Below are 21,657 nucleotides of genomic sequence, written 5' to 3'. Positions count from 1 at the left end.
TGCAAAAACCCTACAATTCACCAGGCTGTGCGGCACTCATCTGAACTACAGTACACTGCACTGAACTACAACGTGACGTAGCTCGTGACGCAGCGCGCACAAACCAACGTGAAGGAATTTCCGTCGACGTCACCACGTTTGTCCCCGATAGAGCTGCGCTGCAGCTGTCTGGGCGCAATAATAACAACAAGCTGTGCCCGTCAACTTCACCGCGGCACTGACGCCAGCTGACAGCGCCGCAGAACGCCGACGTTCACAAAATGCTGCCGTCCAAATAACTCGGTTTCTTCTTGTTCCCGAGCCGAAAAGCGCTTTATTGTCGCCGCCACCGCCGCGAAAAAAAAAAAACAACAAACGCGGAAAAACCGGCCGCAGAGGCGACAGGGCAGTCCAGTTGCTGCGTCTGGGTCAGTGGGCCTGTCGGCGGACGAACGGCTGGTGGGGTTTTTTCCCCGTCGTTCGCTCAGTACACACATCGCGCCACTTGTCTTCGCCGCAGTAACATGCAGACTAACGGGGCAGGACAGGGCCGAGGTTCAGAACTGTCCCGCCGAAACGGCGCGCAGAACAGCGAGTCCTCCTCCAGCGGGGTCGCTCACTCCAACGGACTCGGGTCGGTCACCAACAACGGAAACACTGTCAGCAACAACAACAACAACAACGGAGTGTCAGAGCCGCCTGCGTCCAACAACACCAGTGGCACGTCGGACATGAAGAAGAAGAAGCGTCTGTCTCAGTCCGAGGAGGACGTCATCCGACTGATAGGACAACACTTACACGACCTCGGTCTCAAGTAAGTCGATCAACTGAACGACCGAGTCCTCAGCCAGCTGTCAGTTGATGTCTCACTCGGATCCGCCTTGCACTCCTAAGACAACAGGCCAGTCCTGTACACCCTGATTCACAGCGAGGAGTCGGTAGGCCTCGAAGGTGCTTTTTTGCGTAACCACTAAGCGGATAACTTCCCAGCTCTCGGATGTTTTAGATTGAATTTGAAGTGAGCTTTATCCCAGTTTAACAGCGCGGTGGTTGACAGCAACAGAGGGCATGCAGGGGCCTGTATTACGAAGCAAGTTCATCACACCCATGTGACATGTTTTGGTTGTCTGGCTTAACTAAACCTAAAAGCAGTCGAACCGATGAACTGCACCTTGGGTTTTCTTATTCATCCAGCTACGAGCGCGTTCACGTGGAAGAGGCGGAGTCGTTAATCACAATAAAGAATAAAGTTCTAAATATGAACGAGAAGAAACCTGCAGTTCATTTCGGATACTACATGGGAAATTGGAAGTCTACAAAGTGAAATGTTCATAATATGATCATAGGAAAGAACCACCAAAAGAAAAAGATTCATATGTAAAGATAGCACGGAATATACTGCAATGAAGAGTTTACTATGAACTTGATATTTTTTGCCCCTTTGTCTAACGATGATCAAACTATTATTAAGGTAACTGAAGTGATGTCACAGTTTGTTTTGCTAAAGCAGAGGAGAGGAGAAGTTAAGGTGTGATGAGGTCAATCACACTGAATTGTACATTCATAATCATGGATGAACAGTATGTGGATCATTTTTCTATAGAATTGCATACTACTTAGTTTTTTTTTATTCTTTATAGGCACACAGTCTCCTCCTGTTGTTCCGAGCTGCAGTGATATAAGAGAAAGAGAAAGAAAGTAAAACACTAATGGATTCTGTCGAGAATCAAATGATCTTTATTGAATTAAAGGGAAGCTTTATTAAATAACTCATGGTTTTATTTAGTGTGATAAACTCTCCCTCTGTTTATTAGAAGTTCTGTTTTAAAACCAGAGTGGAAAGTCAGGAACAGCAACACTATCCCACTCGTTTATGAATTTCTATTGCTCTTTATTATTTGTCACTTTACTGTAAACTCTTTTGTCCCTGACAGGATCATTTAGAATGATGACTATGTGATTTGATTGGTCAGTATTTGGCCGTTGATCGGTTTTGATCTCTTATCTCGAACTTAATCTTCTCTAAAGCAGGTTAACACTGATTTATCCCGGTGAAAAATGAATCAGCTTCGTAGGAATGACAACCCAGAGTCAAACCTGAAGTCACCTCGATAAACGTAGATCCTGCTTTGTGATCCAGTGCCCTGGTCATGACTAGCAGATGTATAAAGCATAATCAGTGTCAATAGTTTTGTTAATTTGAAGATAATATTTACTACTAAGTACTTACACACCGTGGTGACTTCTTCAAATGTCTTCTGTTGTCGCACCAACAGTCCAAACCCTGAAGATATTTTACATCTAAAACAGACAAAACAAAACATTCTCACATTGGAGACGGTGCAACCATTGATAGCAATTATTACATGAATATCAAACTTATGTTGTTAATTTTCTGTCAATAGAATAATGAATTGAATATTTAATTAATTATCATGTTTCATGCGTTATGGGTCAACCCATGGAGCAAAGAATCAAACCTGGTCAGGTTTGATTCTTTGCTCCGTGCACTGTAACTTTTCTCTATGAGCAGTAAAAAGGAGGTGAGGAAAACAAGGTCATTGCTTGTGATGTTAATTGAGTTTTCTTCTCTGTTCTGCTGTGTACATATTTTACAGTCAGACGTTGGACCTCCTAATGCAGGAGTCTGGCTGCAGGCTGGAGCACCCCTCTGCCACCAAATTCCGCAATCATGTCATGGAAGGAGAGTGGGACAAGGTTGAAACAAGTTATCTGCAGTGTTATCCATATCCATATTATTAGGAGACTTTGTTAACAGTAATCTGTGCATCATATCTCATATCAATGTAGTTAGCCAAGAAAGATTCCAGGTTCCTGTGCTTGAACTCTCTGCTGGTCAACCTAACCTTGCAAAACCTATCTTTCCCCTCTATTTATTCAGGCTGAGAGTGATCTGAATGAGCTGAAAGCAATGATGCATTCTCCAAGTGCTATAGTGGTAAGTGGCAAGTCCAGCAGTCCTCAGAAAACACTTTTGTCTCGAATGCTGTGCTGTCTCATCAGCAACTTAACTTTTTATTTGCAGTGCACAAACACAAAAGCCAAAAACACTACTTGACTTATATCCTTACCTCAAACAGTACTTGGTTGCTAAGACTACTGATTATTTAACTGTTTGAAGGCATTCTGGTACATTCATAACAGGTTCATTCTGTGCGTGTTTCTTTCAGTATATTAGCTGTCTACACGATGAAAAGAGCAGGACAGACAGAGTAGAATACACACGAGCCTCAACCGGAACAAAGACAGATAAGGGGTGGACTGGCCCTCTGGATGTTTTGGAGAAGTCCGGCAACCCGGCTGGTATTTAAAAGGGCGATTTAAATCTTGTATGTTTTGATTTGTTGTGCGGTGGTCTGCCAGTCGAGTACTCTACTGGGCATTATGTAAACCTCACTCGCCGACACATTAGAATGCGTGACACTGACTAAATTAAGCCTATACATTTAGCGTCATTGCTGGCGAAGTTTGTGAGTTCGAAGCCACCCCGTGATACAAGATGGTCATCTTCCATTATGTGTATTGTCACAAATCAAACCCTGAACAACACTATAGTAAAATGAATCAAGACAAATTATTTATTGCAATTATTTTGATTGTGTAATTTAACCAAGCCAACATCCAAATTTACATCAATTTGTCCCTGTTTAAATTGCTCAGGAACTGGTCACAAACTCCTATTCCGTATATCAAAACAAAGTTGAATTTGCCAATTCTTATGGTTCTACGTGCCTACCGGGCCTATTTTGGGGGGAAAGTCCATGGCCGTTTTTTAGTCCCAGTTCCCGGAGACAGGCATCACTCGGTGTGTCTGCGGTGTTAGCTGCTGAGCTCCCACTCCACCTTTTCTCTGTGCAGTGTGAACACATTTTCTTTGTTGGAATACCTGCTGTGTGATAATTTGATTAGGCATAGTAGTCTAATGGTGATCAAACTATTATGAAGAGAAGCTGAAGTGATGTCAACCTGTTTCTGCTTCTAAAGCAGAGAGTATATAGGAGAGTTGTTCCTGTCAGGTATTCTGTCGGGAATCATATCATCTCTGTTGAATTCAGATGAAGCTATAATATTAATTAGCCTATGTATTTATTTAGCATGATAAACTCTTTCTCTGTGTATTAGAAATTCTGTTTTAGAACCAGAGTGAACACATGAAAAGTCAGGAACAATAACATGATTCTTCTTAGCTTTAAATATCTGCTGCTCTTTATTATTTGTCACTTTACTGTGACCTCTTTTGTCCCAGTCAGGATCCTGTAGAATGATGACTCTGGTTTTCCAGTGATGATTGGTCAGTTGTTGGGACGCTGACTGTTTGTGACGGTTCAACATAAGTTACCATGGTGATTTACCCCATCAATAAGACAACCAGCTTTGCAGGACAGAAAACACAGAGTTAAAGCTTAAGTAACCTCGATAATTGCTAATCCTGCTTCGTAGTACAGGCCTCAGATAAACTAGATGTATGTAGGAAGCATAGAAAATGGGGCTGTGACATTCATCAGGGGACTTGGGGTCCTGCCAAAGAACATTTTCAACAGCGTGTATGTAATTTCCTGTATTCTGTTACCTTTTAACTGGTGGTTTAATACTTTCCTCTGGCTATGCAAGCATGAAACAAATTATGTGTACATTCATTTTAAAGTTATTTCATCCAGAAGAAGTGGTTGGACCCAGATCACATATTTGAACATATTAAAAAGCTAAAAGTAATGACAATGATCTGATGACTAATTCTGAGCCATCTTTAATCATAACCACTCATTGTTTATTTAAACGTGAGAGTGTCAATATATTTGCGTGCAATTGGAATTTCTTTTAAATTAATTTCATTAATGTTATCAAATCACTGAGTAAAGTGGGCAGGGAAATTGTAGTGAAAGTGCCGCTATGCATTTCCAATAAACTACTTTTATTTTCCAATAATTTCTGTCACCATCATCAGGACCTTAGGCCTGCAGTGTTTTACTGTATATATTCTTTATAAGCATAACAAGTGATTGTCCTCCAAAATTTTTTTTAAAGTAAATAAATTAAAGACAGAATAAAGCAATAAATGATAAATCACATAAATTGTAAGATTATCCATGCTAATTTAATTTTACAATGCTGCAGAGTTGATAACTATCTAATGGGAAAGAACAAGTCCTAATTTCAGTCAAACATAGTTCTCATCAAATTATGCAAATTTGAACCTATGCACATGAGCTGAGTGGCAGAAGTCATGCCACATTAATGGCAACCGCATACAATTTTGTGAGCTATTATTTACATCGTAGTCCAGCAGCTTTTATCTGTCAAAACAGGAAGACCATGGCCATTACAACAGACACAGCTGAAGTTAAATGGTTATTTCCAGTGATGACTTACTAAACTTCTGATGTCCCTTTTGTCTGAAAGAGCAAACTGTTATGTTGTTTTTGGATAACCTTATTTCAAATTTGGCAGCAGCAACACTGCAAGTTATTACTCTCTGTCTCTAATCACCTGGAAGTGTTTCAGCAATGTGAACCACATGTACAGAACAAAATAGATGGAAGTTAGATGGACCAGATAAAAAAATGCATACATGTCATTCATCTGTCTTAGTAATTAAGTACTAGAATTGTATCTTGATGTCATAGGGGTAAATGTTGCAGAACACAGTCCGTAGACTTTTGTTATTTTTGGCCCTGTCCTCTCCTTGTCCTCCTGTACAGCGAATGAAGTTCCTACTGCTGCAGCAGAAGTATCTGGAGTATCTCGAGGATGGGAAGGTCCTAGAGGCCCTGCAGGTCCTCAGAGCTGAGCTCACTCCTCTTAAATACAACACAGAGCGTATCCACATCCTGAGCGGGTCAGTTCACCAGCCGCACAGTTATTATTCACACAGAGAATTTACCTGCACTCAAATATTAAGTTTAGCTTTTTCTATTTTGCAGTATATCATGTATGTGATACCTTAAAGGTATAGTAGGAATGATTCTCGTAGCCTCTCCATTTACTTCACTGTCACTGATTTGAACAGCAGTGATTAAAACATGCAATTTGATTGACAGGGGTGGCAAAAATTGACAAAAATGTGCCTCCCCCTTTTAAACATTTAACGTAGTATTCGGTCGAATTTTAATCAACTTCATATTTTAAACTAGTTGATTTATATGGGGTATGTGGGTAATAAAATGATCATTATGTCAGTCTGTCTGTGCCTCCATCCATCAATCCGTCTATAATTATTCTGTTTCTCGAGCAGAACTTGAAAAACAATTGGAATTTTTTTTCATGATATTTCACAATTATGTTAATCAGTGAAATGGTTTGGTATTTCATGAGAGAAATATTATGACTTCAGGTAACTGTCCACCAAATGATCTGCCCTTTATGTTTGTGGTGCTGGGGAAAATGTCAACGTGTGATGACTGTTGTTTTCCAAGTAGTTTCACTTCTACTACTGTTTTATTCTCCTTCTCCTGCAGCTTCTATTTCTGTCCAGGACATTTCTAAAACTCCTCAGCCGGGTGAAGACATTTGTCCTCCTGCTGTCCTCTCTCTCATGTCTTTGTTTTTGCTCTGATATGACCTCAGCTGAGAAACCTTATATGTATCATGTCCAATTAGTTACCTTGACCATATGTGGACTCCAACCATGGTGTAGAAACAGTTGATCAGATGATCAAGAGAGGTTTTTTTATTTTGTCTTAAAGATGCAAAATGACAAAAGTGAAGGGGTCTGAATTATTTCTGAATACACTGTATGCTGATGGTATAATACTTCAACCATACAACTATCAGTAGGAAAACACAATGTCACTGGAGTTGGTTTGATGGCTACAGAGAATCTTTCAATATTATTTTCGATGTGAAAGAGGATTCTTGGCAGATCCACTGTGATTCATTTGTGTAAGCTCCCTTTAAAATGTTAACATTTCAAAACAAAATTATTTGTTTTGAAGGTACCTGATGTGCAGTCACGCAGAGGACCTGCGAGCAAAAGCAGAGTGGGAAGGCAAAGGCACAGCATCCCGAACAAAGCTGCTGGACAAACTCCAGAGTGAGTGCAGGCTGACTAAAACTTTTGTTAACAGGGGGTTTAAAGGAGAGAGAGAGAGATTTTGATTTTTTGATTTTTAAAACACAATGTTTATTAAGATTCACCAGAGAACATCATGGTCCTCTACAAATGAGAGAGAGAGAGAGTGTGTGTGTGTGTGTGTGTGTGTGTGTGTGTGTGTGTGTGTGTGTGTGTGTGTGTGTGTGTGTGTGTGTGTGTGTGTGTGTGTGTGTGTGTGTGTGTGTGTGTGTGTGTGTGTGTGTGTGTGTGTGTGTGTGTGTGTGTGTGTGTGAACCAGACTCAGTTGTGGGCGGCCATCTGTCGTGCATGTTTGGGGTGAGAAATGTGCCTCACAAAATGGAGGATTTGACTATGTGGTCCTTTTGTTCCAAAGAAAAAGGAAAAGACTAAGAAACTCAGACTCCCATGATGCCTCACCTTATCACACCTTGGGTGTGAAATGTCCTCCAACCTCCAGCTATGTCCTCCAACCTCCAGCTACTATTGGTCACTGTGTGTCCCAGACCCAAGGGGGTCACTAGTCCCTTAAAACCCCAGTGCCCCCACTGCTTACCTCTTTCTCATGCTTCCCTGAGGGGAGTAAAGTCTCTTTCAGCCTCTAACTTCAAGGATGAAACATCTCTCCTCTCTAATTCCCCTCTACTGGGGAAGGCCTCTACTCTTTGAGGACCATGACCTCCACGCAGGCCTGACAATGGCAGACTGCTAAAACTTCCAAAAGGCAGCAACGTGAGAGCCTGCCAAAGGACCAACCGAGACGGAAAAGTATGGTTTTATATCTGTGGCTGACAAGTTATTGTCAACTGATCCAAGCTCAGGAGCCACCAAGCAGAGTTGTGGTGTGGTCGAGTTGTCAAATTTGCCTCGGAAGTTTCCTAAATCTCGCAATGAATTATTTCATCGGCAGCTATGATAAGAGCTGTTTGGATTCTCTAAATGAAAGGTGCACTTTGGCTTGTAAAGTAATGACTTCCACAGGTGTCAGAAACTTCTGTTTTCTGAACTGCGGGTCCAGGGCAGAGGAGAGGATCACTGTGTTTGGTGCGTTGTCAATGAGATCAGTCTTCTTCTTCCATCACTGTTGAAGCTGTAGCAGTCACTTGGAAAGCCTGCATTGCTGCTGACTCAAAGGCTTCTACAAGTATCTGTTAATTAATGGAAGACAGTTTGTCTCAGCACAGAGCTTGATGTAATGAGAAAGGCAGGAACTTAAGCAGGATGCATACATACATAAATAAAGCTGTTTGTATATTCTAATGAAGTGTAGAGTAGTTGGCTGCCTAATGTTCTGAATTAATCGGTGTGTGTGTGTGTGTGTGTGTACACGTGTATGTGCAGCCTACCTACCTCCCTCACTGATGTTGCCCCCCCGCCGCCTGCAGACTTTGCTAAAACAGGCAGTTGAGCTGCAGAGGGAACGCTGCCTCTATCACAACACTAAGCTGGACAGTGGACTGGACTCTGTGTCCATGCTCCTGGACCATGCCTGTAGCCGGTAAGCACCCACACACGCTGTACCTCAGCAGTGCTTAGGTAAAAATTAAAGAAATGCAACCAGGCTCTGGGTGAAAGATGTAAACACAATACTCAAACAGAAATAAAAATCAAGGCCCCTGTTTTTACCCTCCTTAGTCCAGACTTTAATGCAGCAGAATAACAGCAGCAGGCCATCACTTTGGATCTGTGATAACAAGGTTACTGAAAATCAGTTGTCTATGTGTCACTTTGCATTACATCAAGAAGTGGGAGCTGATGGAGCTTGTGCTTTGCACATCTGAATGTGACAGTACATCACACAAAACTGCAGATAACCTCAGATCAGCCCACCTGTATGTCCTGCAAATACAATCTAGTTTCTTTTGGGTGGACCCATGTCCCCAATAAATACTGACACAGTACATATGCCAAGCAGATTTGTGCTTATGATTATTTTTTACACACATGTACTGCAAATATACATTAAATTTAAAACTGAAAAATATAACTGGCACAAGTTCTTAAAAGTCTTACTCAGGGATTAAAGTTCTCTGTTGCTATGACAGATTTCTGTCAAATAAATTCCAGAGAGTTCAAGTATTAGATCTGTATAAATCTCCACCATTTCCACTGCAACAATTTTAGTGTGCATTATGATGCATGAGCCATCTGCCTGATGTTCGTGTGTCTTCCTAAACTTTAGGAAACAGTTTCCCTGCTACACTCAGCAAATTCTCACTGAACATTGCAACGAAGTCTGGTTCTGCAAGTTCTCCAATGATGGCACAAAACTGGCAACCGGGTCCAAAGACACCACAGTCATCGTGTGGCATGTCGACGTGGTAATCAATCATTCAATCATCAGTTCAAACAGGAAATTAGTCGGAATGTGAAAGCTGAAATAATGGATAAATGACTGATTTATCTGTTTGTCAACAGGAAACCCAGCAGCTGAAGTTGATGAAGACCCTGGAGGGTCATGCTTATGGTGTTTCATACCTGTCATGGAGTCCTGATGATGTCTATCTGATAGCTTGTGGTCCTGATGACTGCTCAGAGCTGTGGCTGTGGAATGTACAGGTAAAGCATCATTGGATGTGCATATCAGCAGCACGCTGGCTTCCTTCCTGTCTGACTGAGCTGTGATCCACATTTAGGAATATCAAACAAGTCAAGCAAGAACAAAGTGCATGGGCCACCAGCTAATCACAAGTGTGTTGAGGCAGCTAGGGTCAGTCAGCATGATTTTATTGTTGTATTTTTTTTTGTCACAGACTTTGACAGCTTTAAAAGCAGGCAGTGTATTCATTCAGTCCCTGCAAGAAAACAACATTTTGTCATAGAAATCAGTTCTGTAATCATAGGAGAAAATGTAGTGAGACTTGAATATCAGTGAAAACAATTAATTGCCTGTGACCTTATTTAATATTTAGCTTGAAATTAATTGACGTTGCACTTCTTAATGCTCAAAATCAAATATAATACCAAAACATTAGCTAAGCCAAATACCAGCTTATTGTCGAGTAAAATCCAATTGTGATCTGTGATTTACTATGCAGCTCATAATTACAAACATTGGGATTTATAACAACCAGCCAACTAAATTTCAGCTGAAGTTCATATGAGGCTTTCGCGGGAGTTATTCAAATCATGTGGATATCTTCCAAGTATACAGTCTTTTTAGTAGACTGAATGTTTCCACAGACTGTTTCCTTGCTTAGCTGCAGGGCAGAGATATTGAATTTGGAAGATATGAATTTGATTAGTGTAATTTAGACTGCTAAAGACTCAATGGCTTAGGCTGAAATTCAGAAGTCATACACAGAAGAGGACCCCTCACTTACAGTGTTGTTGTGTTCATACAGGAGTTATTACAGTGACCCATAACTCCCTCATTCTACAGTATTTATATTATAGCACTGATCATTGTACTAATACAGACTTTTTTATTTGAAATTATCTGTGTATTTCTATCCATCATTTTTATCTTATTACAACTTATCTTTGTAGTTCTATCCATACTTTCTATCAGTAGTGGTATCTGAGTTACATCTTTAGTTCAAGTAATTTTCAGTATTTTACTCCTGCCAGGTGCCATTGTTCTGTTATGATTGTGATCAATTTATCTCTACTAACAGGCTAGAGACCAGACCAGGTGGCAGTAATTAAACCTACCCAGATATTTTGCCCTTTTTATTTAGCTAACTATAGATCTATATCAAACCTCCCATCCTTTTCTATAAAACATTGACAAAAGGACTTTAGTCAGGATTTCAAGAACATCATAGCACAGAAACAGCACTGTTGAAGGTTACCAACGACCTCAGACAGTGGACATGTGTCTATACTTATCATGCTAGATCTTAGTGCTGCATTTGACACTATCACAAGATTCTATTACAGAGATTAGAACACGTTATTGCGATTAATGCATCTGCAATAGGATGGTTTAAGTCATACTTATCAGATATGTTTCAGCTTGTTAATGTTAACAACGACTCATCAATTCTCAAAGTTAGTCATAGTCATCTATGAAACCAGATAAAAGTAGTACAAATGGTCCTTATCACCTCAGAGAAACATTACCTTACAATATAGTTACTTTTAGTGGCATAACTTTGGCCTCTAGCAATACTCTGAGGAACCTTGGAGTTATTTTTTGACCAGGACATGTCCTTTGACTCGCACATAAAGCAAGTCTCTATAGGACAGCCTTTTTTCACCTGCGCAATATTAAGAAAATTTGAAACATCCTTTCTCAAAAGGATGCTGAAGAACTAGTCAATGCATTTGGCAAGGGCAGCTGTGGCTCAGGACGTAATGTCTCTGACGGCTTTTCCCACAGTGTATGAATGTGTGACATAAAAATGTGTGGTAAGTGAATGTGTGTGAATGGGTAAATGTGACTTTCCTGTAAAGCGCTTTGAGTGGTCTATATGACTAGAAAAGCGCTATATAAATACATTCCATTTACCATTTGTTATTTGTAGGCTGCACTACTCTAATTCATTACTGTAAAGATGTTTCCCAATAAGTCTTTGAAAAGCCTCCAGTTAATTTTCAAATTCAGAATCATTTCAAAATCCTGCTTCTTACATACAAAGCCCTTTAATGAGCAAGCTCCATAATATCTTAAAGAGCTCATAGTTCCATATTGTCCCAATAGATTACTTCACTCTGTAAACTCAGGACTACATGTGGTTCCCAGAGTCTGTAAAAGTTGAATGGGAGACAGAGCCTTCAGCCACCAGGCTCCTCTACTCTGAAACCAGCTCCCACTTTGTGTTCGGGAGGCAGACACACTCTCCGCTCTAATTATTATTATTAATATAATTATTATTATTATTATTATTATTAGGGTCCTAAAGTCAGAGTGAGGACCTGTTGTAATTATGATTATTATTTTTATTAGCTGGTGCCACTATTATTGTCATTTGAAGAACCAGTCTGACAGAGCTTAAAAACACTGGTTCCACAACTATTCCTGTAATCTCTCTCTCCACTCTCCTCTTCTCTCGTCTCACCCCAACCGGTCGAGGCAGATGGCCGCCCCCAACTGAGTCTGTGTTCTGCTACATATTTCTTCCTTTTAAAAGGGAGGGGTTTTTCTCCATTGTCAACAGGTGCTGCTCATTGTTTCTCTGTAATATTGAAAGGTCTCGACATACTATGTAAAGTGCCTTGAGTGTGATCTGGCGTTATCAGTAAGAAATTGTGTTTTCATGTTCCTTAAAATCTTGAAATCAGTGTGTAGTAGTGTGTGGTGACTTTTCAGTCATGTATCTCCCTCCTCTTTGCTGTGCTGTGTAGACGGGAGAGCTACGAACAAAGATTAGTCAGTCTCATGAAGATAGCCTAACCAGCGTGGCCTGGAATCCAGATGGCAAACGCTTCGTCACTGGTGGCCAGAGAGGCCAGTTCTACCAGTGTGTGAGTATCTTTCACAGAACACACTGTGCTGTCAATGCCCACAAGCTCTGGCCATTACATACCATGCCTTTACATCACAGTCATTCATTTTTGAAAAACACATTTAATGTAAATGCACTGACAGTGTATTGCAGCTTTTACCTGTCCAGCTCAAAGTTAGCGTGATACTGATACTAAGACATCAACTTAAAAATATATCCTATTTACAAATGTATCCAGTCTTTTGATGAAATACTGTTTGTCTGTTCAGTAGAAGAACCTCCAATGTGTAATTAAAATGACATGAGCCTCTGGGTCTAACCGGGATGGTATGTAAAAAACTAAAAAACATTCCTTTACATTAAGAAACCTCTTCATCACTCTTTGCGTTCAGAGTTTGTTGTCTCCATTTCCTCAATTTAACACAAACATAGTCACACAAGTAGTCCATTCAAGACAAAACATGACAAACCTTTAACAACACAAAAATTGGGATGTGTGTGCGTGTGTGCGTGTGTGCGTGTGTGCGTGTGTGCGTGTGTGGGTGGGTGTGTGTGTGTGTGTGTGTGTGTGTGTGTGTGTGTGTGTGTGTGTGTCGGTTGAGCAGATTACAGTCATTGTGTTTGTTGGCCTCACTGCTCAAACTACTCCAGAATCATTAAAAGTTCTAAAATCTGGAGTTTCACTGCAGCATTGTGGTGTTGATATTGTTCCTGAATGCATTGTGTTTTCTCCTGACTCCCAGGACTTGGATGGAAACCTGCTAGACTCGTGGGAAGGAGTTCGGGTGCAGTGCCTGTGGTGTCTGAGTGACGGCCGGGCCGTCCTGGCATCTGACACCCACCAACGTATCCGAGGATACAACTTTGAAGACCTGACAGACAGAAACATGTATGTCACCACCTTGATTGGGCTGAGTTACCACAACACTCACTTTTCGTGCTACTTTTGTAGATACACAGTACAGAAGTGGTTTTCAACATTACATTGATTAACATAATAACTGCAATCCTTTGCCTCTGATGTTGTTCAGGATCTGCTGAAAAAAAGCAAAATCTTATGGTCAGAATTACAGCCTGGTACTTGTTCTAAATTTCAGAAATTGACCAAGAGCAACTATGTTGTTAACACATTTCATTGTGTTCAAATTGGTCCCTTTTACATTTAGGCTTAACACACGAGTAATCAAAATGTTAGCAATAATTCAAGCTCAAGGTTCTAAAGACTTCAATCTTCAAAGACACTGTGCATCTGTCTGTCCATGTGTCCCTCTGTAGTGATGTTATTTCTGCTGCAGAACTCAAAAACCATTTGGAAAATTTTCGTGAAATTAAATCATTATTTTAATCAGGTATTAAAGTGGGTTAATATTTTGGGTTTGCCAGGGGGGTTATGTCGTCTCTTGATCACTGTTGTTTTACGAGGGCTTGATACTTGACTTGAATTAATGAAAGAATCAGCTGTGTCATAATACAAGCATGTAATGTATCATTCCAGAGTTCAGGAGGACCATCCTATCATGTCTTTCACCGTTTCCAAAAATGGAAGGTTAGCTCTTCTCAATGTTGCTACACAGGTAAGAAGCTTGTTACTTCCTCACGTCTCACACCACAAGATATCTGTCATTTGAATTTGCGCTCATTGCAACAGTAGCAGTTCATTTCAGTTACATTTTGAAATGCGCTTCTCAATAAATCATATCCATATGTAGGGAGTGCACCTATGGGACCTGCAGGACCGGGTGCTGGTGAGGAAGTACCAAGGGGTTACCCAGGGCTTCTACACCATTCACTCCTGCCTTGGAGGACACAATGAAGACTTCATCGCTAGTGGTAGTGAAGGTAAGACCGCATGATGTTTTGTAGAAATAATTCAATTGTGTGCAGAAGTTTGGACTCCTTACTGAGTCAATTCTTTGTTACATCCCTACGCCCTGGCAGCTTGCAAACACTCTTTGTAGCAGCTAAGAGTCTCTTTGCTCTTGATTGATGGAGGTTCAGCCTCTCCTGCAGTGGGTTTTCAGGTCTGCTTTGGATCATTGTCCTGTTTTAGAAACCAGCCTTTGTCATATTCACTTTCTTGACTGACTGTTAGGGATGCGTACCAACATCCAATAATAAACAAGCCATGGTACTAAATTATCAAAGACTGTGGTATCTACAAACTCAGCATGTACGCAAGTGGAGGGACTTCTCACTCTGCACTTGCAAAGACACACATCAAATACAGATGCTGCTCTTAGTTACAAATGACAAACACGACAGTGCTTCCCACTGCTACAGGCAAAGAAACAGTCCTGCATTCAGTGTTTTTCTCAAAAGTAAAGAATGAGACAGGGTATCTATAACAATGCAACGGATTGTACGTACATCTAGGCAAACATCTGTTCAAGGTAGTACTTTTATAATTGTCATTATTATATTTCATTTTCATATTAATGTTATTTATTATATTTTTATTCAAATCTGTGAGGCTCAGAGTGCTGGCATGAAAATCTTAATGATACACATGCCTACTTAGTGCAGGACATTTGCCTCTAGAATATGTGATATAAAATGTTCTTCCTGCAGAAACCCCTCTAAGCAGAATATTTCCACCTCCATGCTGAACAGTTGGCAATGTGCTCTGCTCCCCTTTCTCTCCAGACACACCTGCCTAAGTCCTGGCGAGTCAATTAAGGCATGATGAGCTCAATAATATGTGGGTGGTTTATAAGTTTAGGAGGGTCCAAACATTTGCATAATAGTGTATGTCAACATTTTTGGAAACCCACGCAGAGAAGGGTCAAATGGTTAACACTAGGTCACACATTACCTCAAAGAGTTACTAAACCACTTAACCACAGGAGTGTTGAGGCGTGTCTTAGCCCCGCCTCTCAGCACTGCGTTGTAAAGGCATTTTTTGAATTTCCAGGGTAGAGGCACTTCAGCCAAAACTTAAGGGTAAAGTTATACTTTAATCCCAAAAACATGAAATGGCAACATGCATGTCAGGGATGTCAAAAGATGTAAAAAAAAAAGTAGTCTAAAATATAAAGTATAAAATAAACAGTCAGGTGATCATCTCCATCCACCCTTGTGTATGCTCACCTACATGCAGCAACGAAAAGCCTGAAAAGCACTCCACATGATAATTAAACAGATTTTAATTGGTAGAATTGGTGGAGTTGCCATTTAAAAATGGTAGCAGCTGATGATGTCTTCTGTTTCCTGTCAGATCACAAAGTTTACATCTGGCACCGGCGTAGTGAACTGCCAATCGCTGAGCTCACTGGTCACACCCGCACTGTCAACTGTGTGAGCTGGAACCCCGTCCTGCCTGGACTGCTGGCCAGCGCCTCCGACGATGGAACTGTCCGAATCTGGGGACCCGCCCCCTTCCTAGAAGTCCAGGATGCTGAGGGGCTCAACGGTATAAACATGAAAAATAGCTTAAATGGTTATTAGGGAAAAATGGAAATCTCTCAGCTTCTGCTTTCATTAGACTGATTTCATATAAGTAGGATGAGAAGCCAGAGTTTATATACTATAGATACAGCATACTGTCAGGTCCAGTATTGGGACTTCTTTGGAAATTTAAAAAAAAAATTAAAAAATTAAAAATTTAATTTGCCCTTTGCACCACCACAGTGGATTTTGAAATGAAGCCATGAAGATGTGATTGAAGTGTAAAAGTTCAGCTTCAAAAAACAGAAGGTCGTTGGTAAGATCCCTAGAGTCAGCATAATTTAGTGTCTTTGGGCAAGACACACCTCTCACCTCTATCGGCTTTTCCAGCAGTGTATGAATGTGAAAGAAAAATAGTGGAAAATAGCAGTGCTGTATGAATGTAAGTGTGAATGGGTGAATGCGACTTGTACTGTAAATCGCTTTCAGTGTTCCATAAGACTAGAAAAACACTATATAAATACAGTCCATTTACCATTTAAATGTTCAGGAATTACAGTCATTTTTATTGCCTCCATATTCAGAGGCTCAAAAGTCATTGGACAGACTAACATAATTAGAAATATTAGTATTATTTAAATACTAAAATCTGCCTGAAGTCTGAAATCCTGGATTTCGCAAAATGATGAGTTTCATAGACTGTATATAAAATATGAAGGTAGTCACCTGGTCCAGAAAATGAAGCCAATTCGGAAGTGCCTGAAGCCTGTATTCCCTGGAATGACCAACAGAGGGCAACCAAAAAGAAACCAGTTTTTATTTTACCCTATGAGAAAATGACTGTACTTCTCACTTCATTTATAACATCAGTAAACATTTTCCTGAGGAGTTTATGGTTAAATCTCTAGTTTCAAGTTTTCTCCAGTACAGCATGATGTTCATTTTGTAAATTGTGGTCTCATTTAGAGTAAACTAGAAGATAAATCACAGTATTCATTGTAGAGTGGATACGGCGTGATAGACAGACCGGAACGGTACCGTCCAATCTGTGCATTGTTGCAGCCTTGCAGGTGTAAGTGGACGTGAGCAGTAGACAATCTCTCAGTCAGACACACACCCGCACCTATCTTTGGTTGCAAAAAACAAGATGCAGCTGCTCAAAATGTTGAACTAGAGGCTTCAAAATGGCAGCTCACAAAGCAACGGGTGACGTTGGTTGCCACTTGCTTAAGAGGCTGTGCCATTTATTAGCAATACATGCCCGTTCCATAACATCATGTTTAACAGAAGAGGTGGAAGCTATGGATCACGAGCTGTTACTTTCCTTCTACAGACTCTACTCCTCCCATCAGTCTGCTACACGTTTGTTGTTTTCTGTCCTGTTCTTGAGTGTTCCCAGTGGTCTGCACCTTGTGATAAAGCCTGTTTTTTTATATTCATGAAGGTGTCTCTCAATTGTAGAAAAAGATACACCATCCTCCTTGAGCAGTCTTGACCTGGCTGGATGTTATGTAGGGATTTTCTACACCAAGAAGACTGTGATTATCCATTGTAGTGTCACAGTCTTCCAGGCCTTTTGGTGTTGCTGAGCCAGAGCTTTTTGTTATTCTGAAGAACGGCCTGATTTTTTTATTTGAAAGTATTTTCTATCTTTGAGAGGTTTATTTAGATTTTTTTTTTCCTTCCCCTGACACTTCTTTGGTCCTCGTATTGTGACGTCCACTTAACAGCTTCCCAATGCAAGTTAAAAACTTGTGATTGTCAGTCAATTGTCTGCTTACTATTGAGCCTTTGAAAATGGAGAAACTATGTAAAAAATGGCTGTAATTCCTAAGTAGTTATACACTTCACTCACATCTTGTTGGCTTCATTTCAAATCCATTGTGGTGGTGTCTAGATGTAAAATTATGAAAATGTTGTCACTAACCCGATATTCATGGACCCGACTGTATATTAATATGTTTTACAGTCTTCATTTGAAATTAATTTAGATCAATTCTGCCATGGTCAGATGAAATGTGGTTATGTTGGTGAAAGAAGACATTTCTTGTAATATAATAATAATAATAATAATAATAATAATAATAATAATAATAATAATAATAATGACTTTATTTGTATAGCACCTTTCAAAACAAGGTTACAAGGTGCTTCACAACAAAAAGTATGATAAAAGCAAAGTTCAAAGGCCTTTACAATAAAGCATATGATCAATAAAATTTTAAAACCAATTCAAAAACTTACAGGTAAACAGTGAAGGACAGGTGTAATGTGGTCACATCTCTTAGAACGTGTTAAAAACCTGGGAGCAGCGTTCTGAATCAATTGTAGTCAGTATTACGTATGCTCATACCAGATTAAAGTGCATTGCAGTAGTCAAGTCTAGAAGGGATAATGCACCCAGACTAGAGGAGAGATCGCTCATCCTGCTAGTACTGGGGCCACAGGGGGAAATTATAATTGCTTCAGACTTCGAATAGTTTAATTGCAAGAAATTTCTGGACATCCGGTTTTTAATCTCAGTTAGTCAGGACCTAATACTGGATGCACCTGTAGTACCAGGCTTTATGTCTATACGTGTTTCACAGGTAAGAGAGATTTATAAAAACAACAACTTAATTCTCAGCTGAGTAGCTCTGTGCAGCCATCGTGAGTGATCTGTGAAAATCTGTGAAAAGGCTCAGATTGGCTCAGGATAGTCAGATTGGACCAACAACTAACATTGTAGTCATTTGTGTTGTGACTTGTGATGAGCATGTGTTAGCAGAGCAGCTGGTTAGTTGTCAGTACAAAGTGACCTATGTATTTTTCCTGTCCTGTCAGAATGTTGCAGCATGGACAGCTGATGATCGGCTGGTGCTCTGAAACTGAGGAGTGTTAAGACCCTGTAGACTCTTGAAGAGATGAAGTGGGGAAAAAGCTTTGGAGATTGGACAGCTGCTTCCTGGAGGGGGGGGGCTGCTTGTGCTCTGTGTCAGGATGTCACAACACAGAGACGTCAGACTCCATCACTTTACTGAGAGCAGAGCCGGCTGGGTGAAGCTGGGCTCCACGACCTCAAGTAACTGACCCAACTCCCCATCCTCGTCCTTCTGTCTGGACCCGTTCCCTCGGCACCATCCAGGACCACCCACCCCCTCTTATTTATTATCAGCAACATTATTTATACAAGTAGATCACTGACAAGTGCTAGGCTGTGACATAGCAGCGCATGGTGGAGGGTGTGTGTTCATAGTGTCTGGTCTGCTCACACGAAGAAGCTCCAACTCTTTCCCTCTCTCGCCTCCTGAGCCCATGAAGAGATTTTACCTGCAAGAACATTTGATTGCTGTACAAACCACTTGAAGAGAAAGAATTTTTTAATTAAAATTTCTACGTTATGTTTTTTTTTTTACTGCAGAACATTTACAGTACGTTTTTCTCCCTCCACCTTTCCTGCGTATACCAGAAAAAGAATACTATTTCATGTGCATGTGGCACAGAACTGCAACTTGACAACATGCTTGATGGTTAGTTTTGTTTTACACTTGCAGTATGTCCAACTATATGAATCAGAATACATGAATGGTTGGCTGCATACAGCAGTTGATGTTGTTAAAACCCATAAAGTTCAGAGGATTATCTGTCATCTCTTACCTGCATATGAATGATCTGAGTGTAGTCCTCTTCATGCTCTGTGTGGATTTCCTCTTTATTTTGCTTCTGGCTTCACTGTTTGCTTTCTGTTTCTATTTCCACCTGTCCCTGAATACAAACTGCATTCTTTATATTCATTTATTTTCATTCATGTCAGTTGTTACATGTTCTAAGTTTTATTTGCCACTGTGTTTGTGTGTGAGTCTGTGTCTTAAAACTTTCTGACTTCCTTCCTCTGTCTGTGGCGCTCAGCTCAAAGCTCAAATCTTTAAAAACACCTCACAAATACATAGTTTCTTTTTTTAAAAGACTAATTTCCTGAGACAGCTGCTCGCTAATTTTTATGTCACAAACAGAAAGAAATGGTATATTTGTATATAGTTGTTGTTTTCATGAATCCACATTTGGTGTTGTAGTCAGAATTTGGAGTAGCAGAATGATATGTATGAGTCAAAATAAACTGTGTGTGTGTGTGTGTTCATGGTAATAAAATAAAAATGAATCAGGCTGTAGATCACACACACACACAGAACTTCATTCTGTAAATGAGATTACTTTTCAGAATTCAAAAAACAACAGAAAACTTTTCCAACAAGCCTTATCCTTTGAGGTCAACACATGACAGTAAGCTGACAGGATGGTAACAAAATGATGGTGTGTATTTTTAATCAACCCATCAGTGTGTAAATCATTTGAACAGAAGTGTAACAAAGTTATACTGTATGAACTTCTCCAAAGTGTTTCCTTTCAGAGAGTCAAAAGAACAAACCTGCCTGATATGATGTTCAACATAATATGCTGTATATTTGTATTTTATGGCTTGTAAAATAAGGCTGTGTACAATGGCAGACCAGATGAAATTTGTTTTTCAGCGTTCCCACGCCTGCTTTTTTTTAAGGTGATCTTCATCAGCAGCACTTCACACCTAACTTTCTTTAGTGTATGCCTATTCTAATATATAACTGTGAGATCACAATTACACCTGCTAACACAGGTAACTTTGTTTTGAAATTTACTAACGTAGAGTGCAGCCACAATCACATTGCAGTCTACTCATTGCTGTGGCATGTTTTCAAACTGTTTCTACAGATTCTGTAGAATGAGACTTGTTTTTACTGAAACTTAGTCCTGGATGGTAACTGCAGGACAGTGAAGACTGTGGGAACCCTGTTTAACTGGCCAGGCACCATCACAGCCAGCACCAGCTTTATCACAGAACACACACACACAAACACACACACACACACACAATAGTTGCACACAACAATAGATGTCACAAGCACACACACACACTAGTTGCACACAACAATAGATGTCACAAGCACACACACACAAGTTAATCACAGTTGTGGTGTTCTAGTTTCTGCTTCTGCAACTTCCTTGAGTTTGTTTATTCTGAGTATTTCAGGCTTCTCCTCTTTTCTCTTGTAATAAGAAGCAGAAGCCAAAGTAGGAACTCTGGTTGCTTGCAGGCCATTTCTGCCAGGAACCCTTTTACATTGTAAATGTACTGTTACAAAAAGTGATTGTATTGTTCTGTTGGAGTCCTGTTACAATTTAACATTCACGTTACGTGTGCATATTTTGAATAAAGAATTCAGGGTTTTAAAATGTGTTTTACTTTGAAATGTCCTTCAACATATCTAAAGTGAGCAATGCAACACTAGAACATATATATTAGTGGGTTACACCTATCAACATCAACAGGGGACATTAGGAGCTTTCATCCAGAACTCAACTCAATGGGACATTGAGAAATGACTATAGAGGCCAACTCAAAGCTTACCATCAGGTGGGGCATATACCAAGGAGATGGTCTGTCCCCACAGCTGTTCTGCTTAGGCCTAAACCTACTAAGTTAGATCATCACAAAGAATGGTTAAGGATACCGGTTCTGAAGTGGAGAAACCATCAGCTTCCTCTACATGGATAACATCAAGCTGTATGCCAGGAACGAGTGAGGTATCGACTCACTGATCCACATCACCAGGATCTAAAGAACGACATCAGAATGTCATTAGGACTAGATAGGTGTGGTCTGATGGCAAGATGACAACAACTGATGGAGTTGAACTACCTGAAGGCAACATAGCAGATGCTCAGAAGCACTTCTTTGCTTTTTACACTTAGTACAAGGTGCACCGATCAGCATTCCACTCATGGAAGGACATTGATTATATCTTTACAATGGCACCTGTC

General features: G+C 40.3%; 1 protein-coding gene across 1 annotated transcript; it reads left to right on the top strand.

The window, feature by feature from the left end:
* The first annotated feature begins 140 nt into the window (after positions 1-140).
* Positions 141-21,069, top strand: wdr26a (WD repeat domain 26a). The gene is made up of 14 exons (XM_035607503.2): positions 141-793; positions 2,598-2,697; positions 2,882-2,938; positions 5,700-5,836; positions 6,933-7,030; positions 8,390-8,546; positions 9,231-9,369; positions 9,467-9,607; positions 12,338-12,457; positions 13,182-13,327; positions 13,934-14,012; positions 14,148-14,277; positions 15,653-15,847; positions 18,646-21,069. Exons 1-14 carry the CDS (start codon positions 504-506, stop codon positions 18,666-18,668), a joined length of 1,812 nt encoding a protein of 603 aa, XP_035463396.1. The 5' UTR covers positions 141-503; the 3' UTR covers positions 18,669-21,069.
* Positions 21,070-21,657: the final 588 nt, after the last annotated feature.

The sequence above is a fragment of the Scophthalmus maximus genome, chromosome 10 (genome assembly GCF_022379125.1).
Source record: "Scophthalmus maximus strain ysfricsl-2021 chromosome 10, ASM2237912v1, whole genome shotgun sequence".
Classification (NCBI taxonomy): domain Eukaryota; kingdom Metazoa; phylum Chordata; class Actinopteri; order Pleuronectiformes; family Scophthalmidae; genus Scophthalmus; species Scophthalmus maximus.
This window is presented reverse-complemented; position numbering and strand designations above follow the sequence as displayed.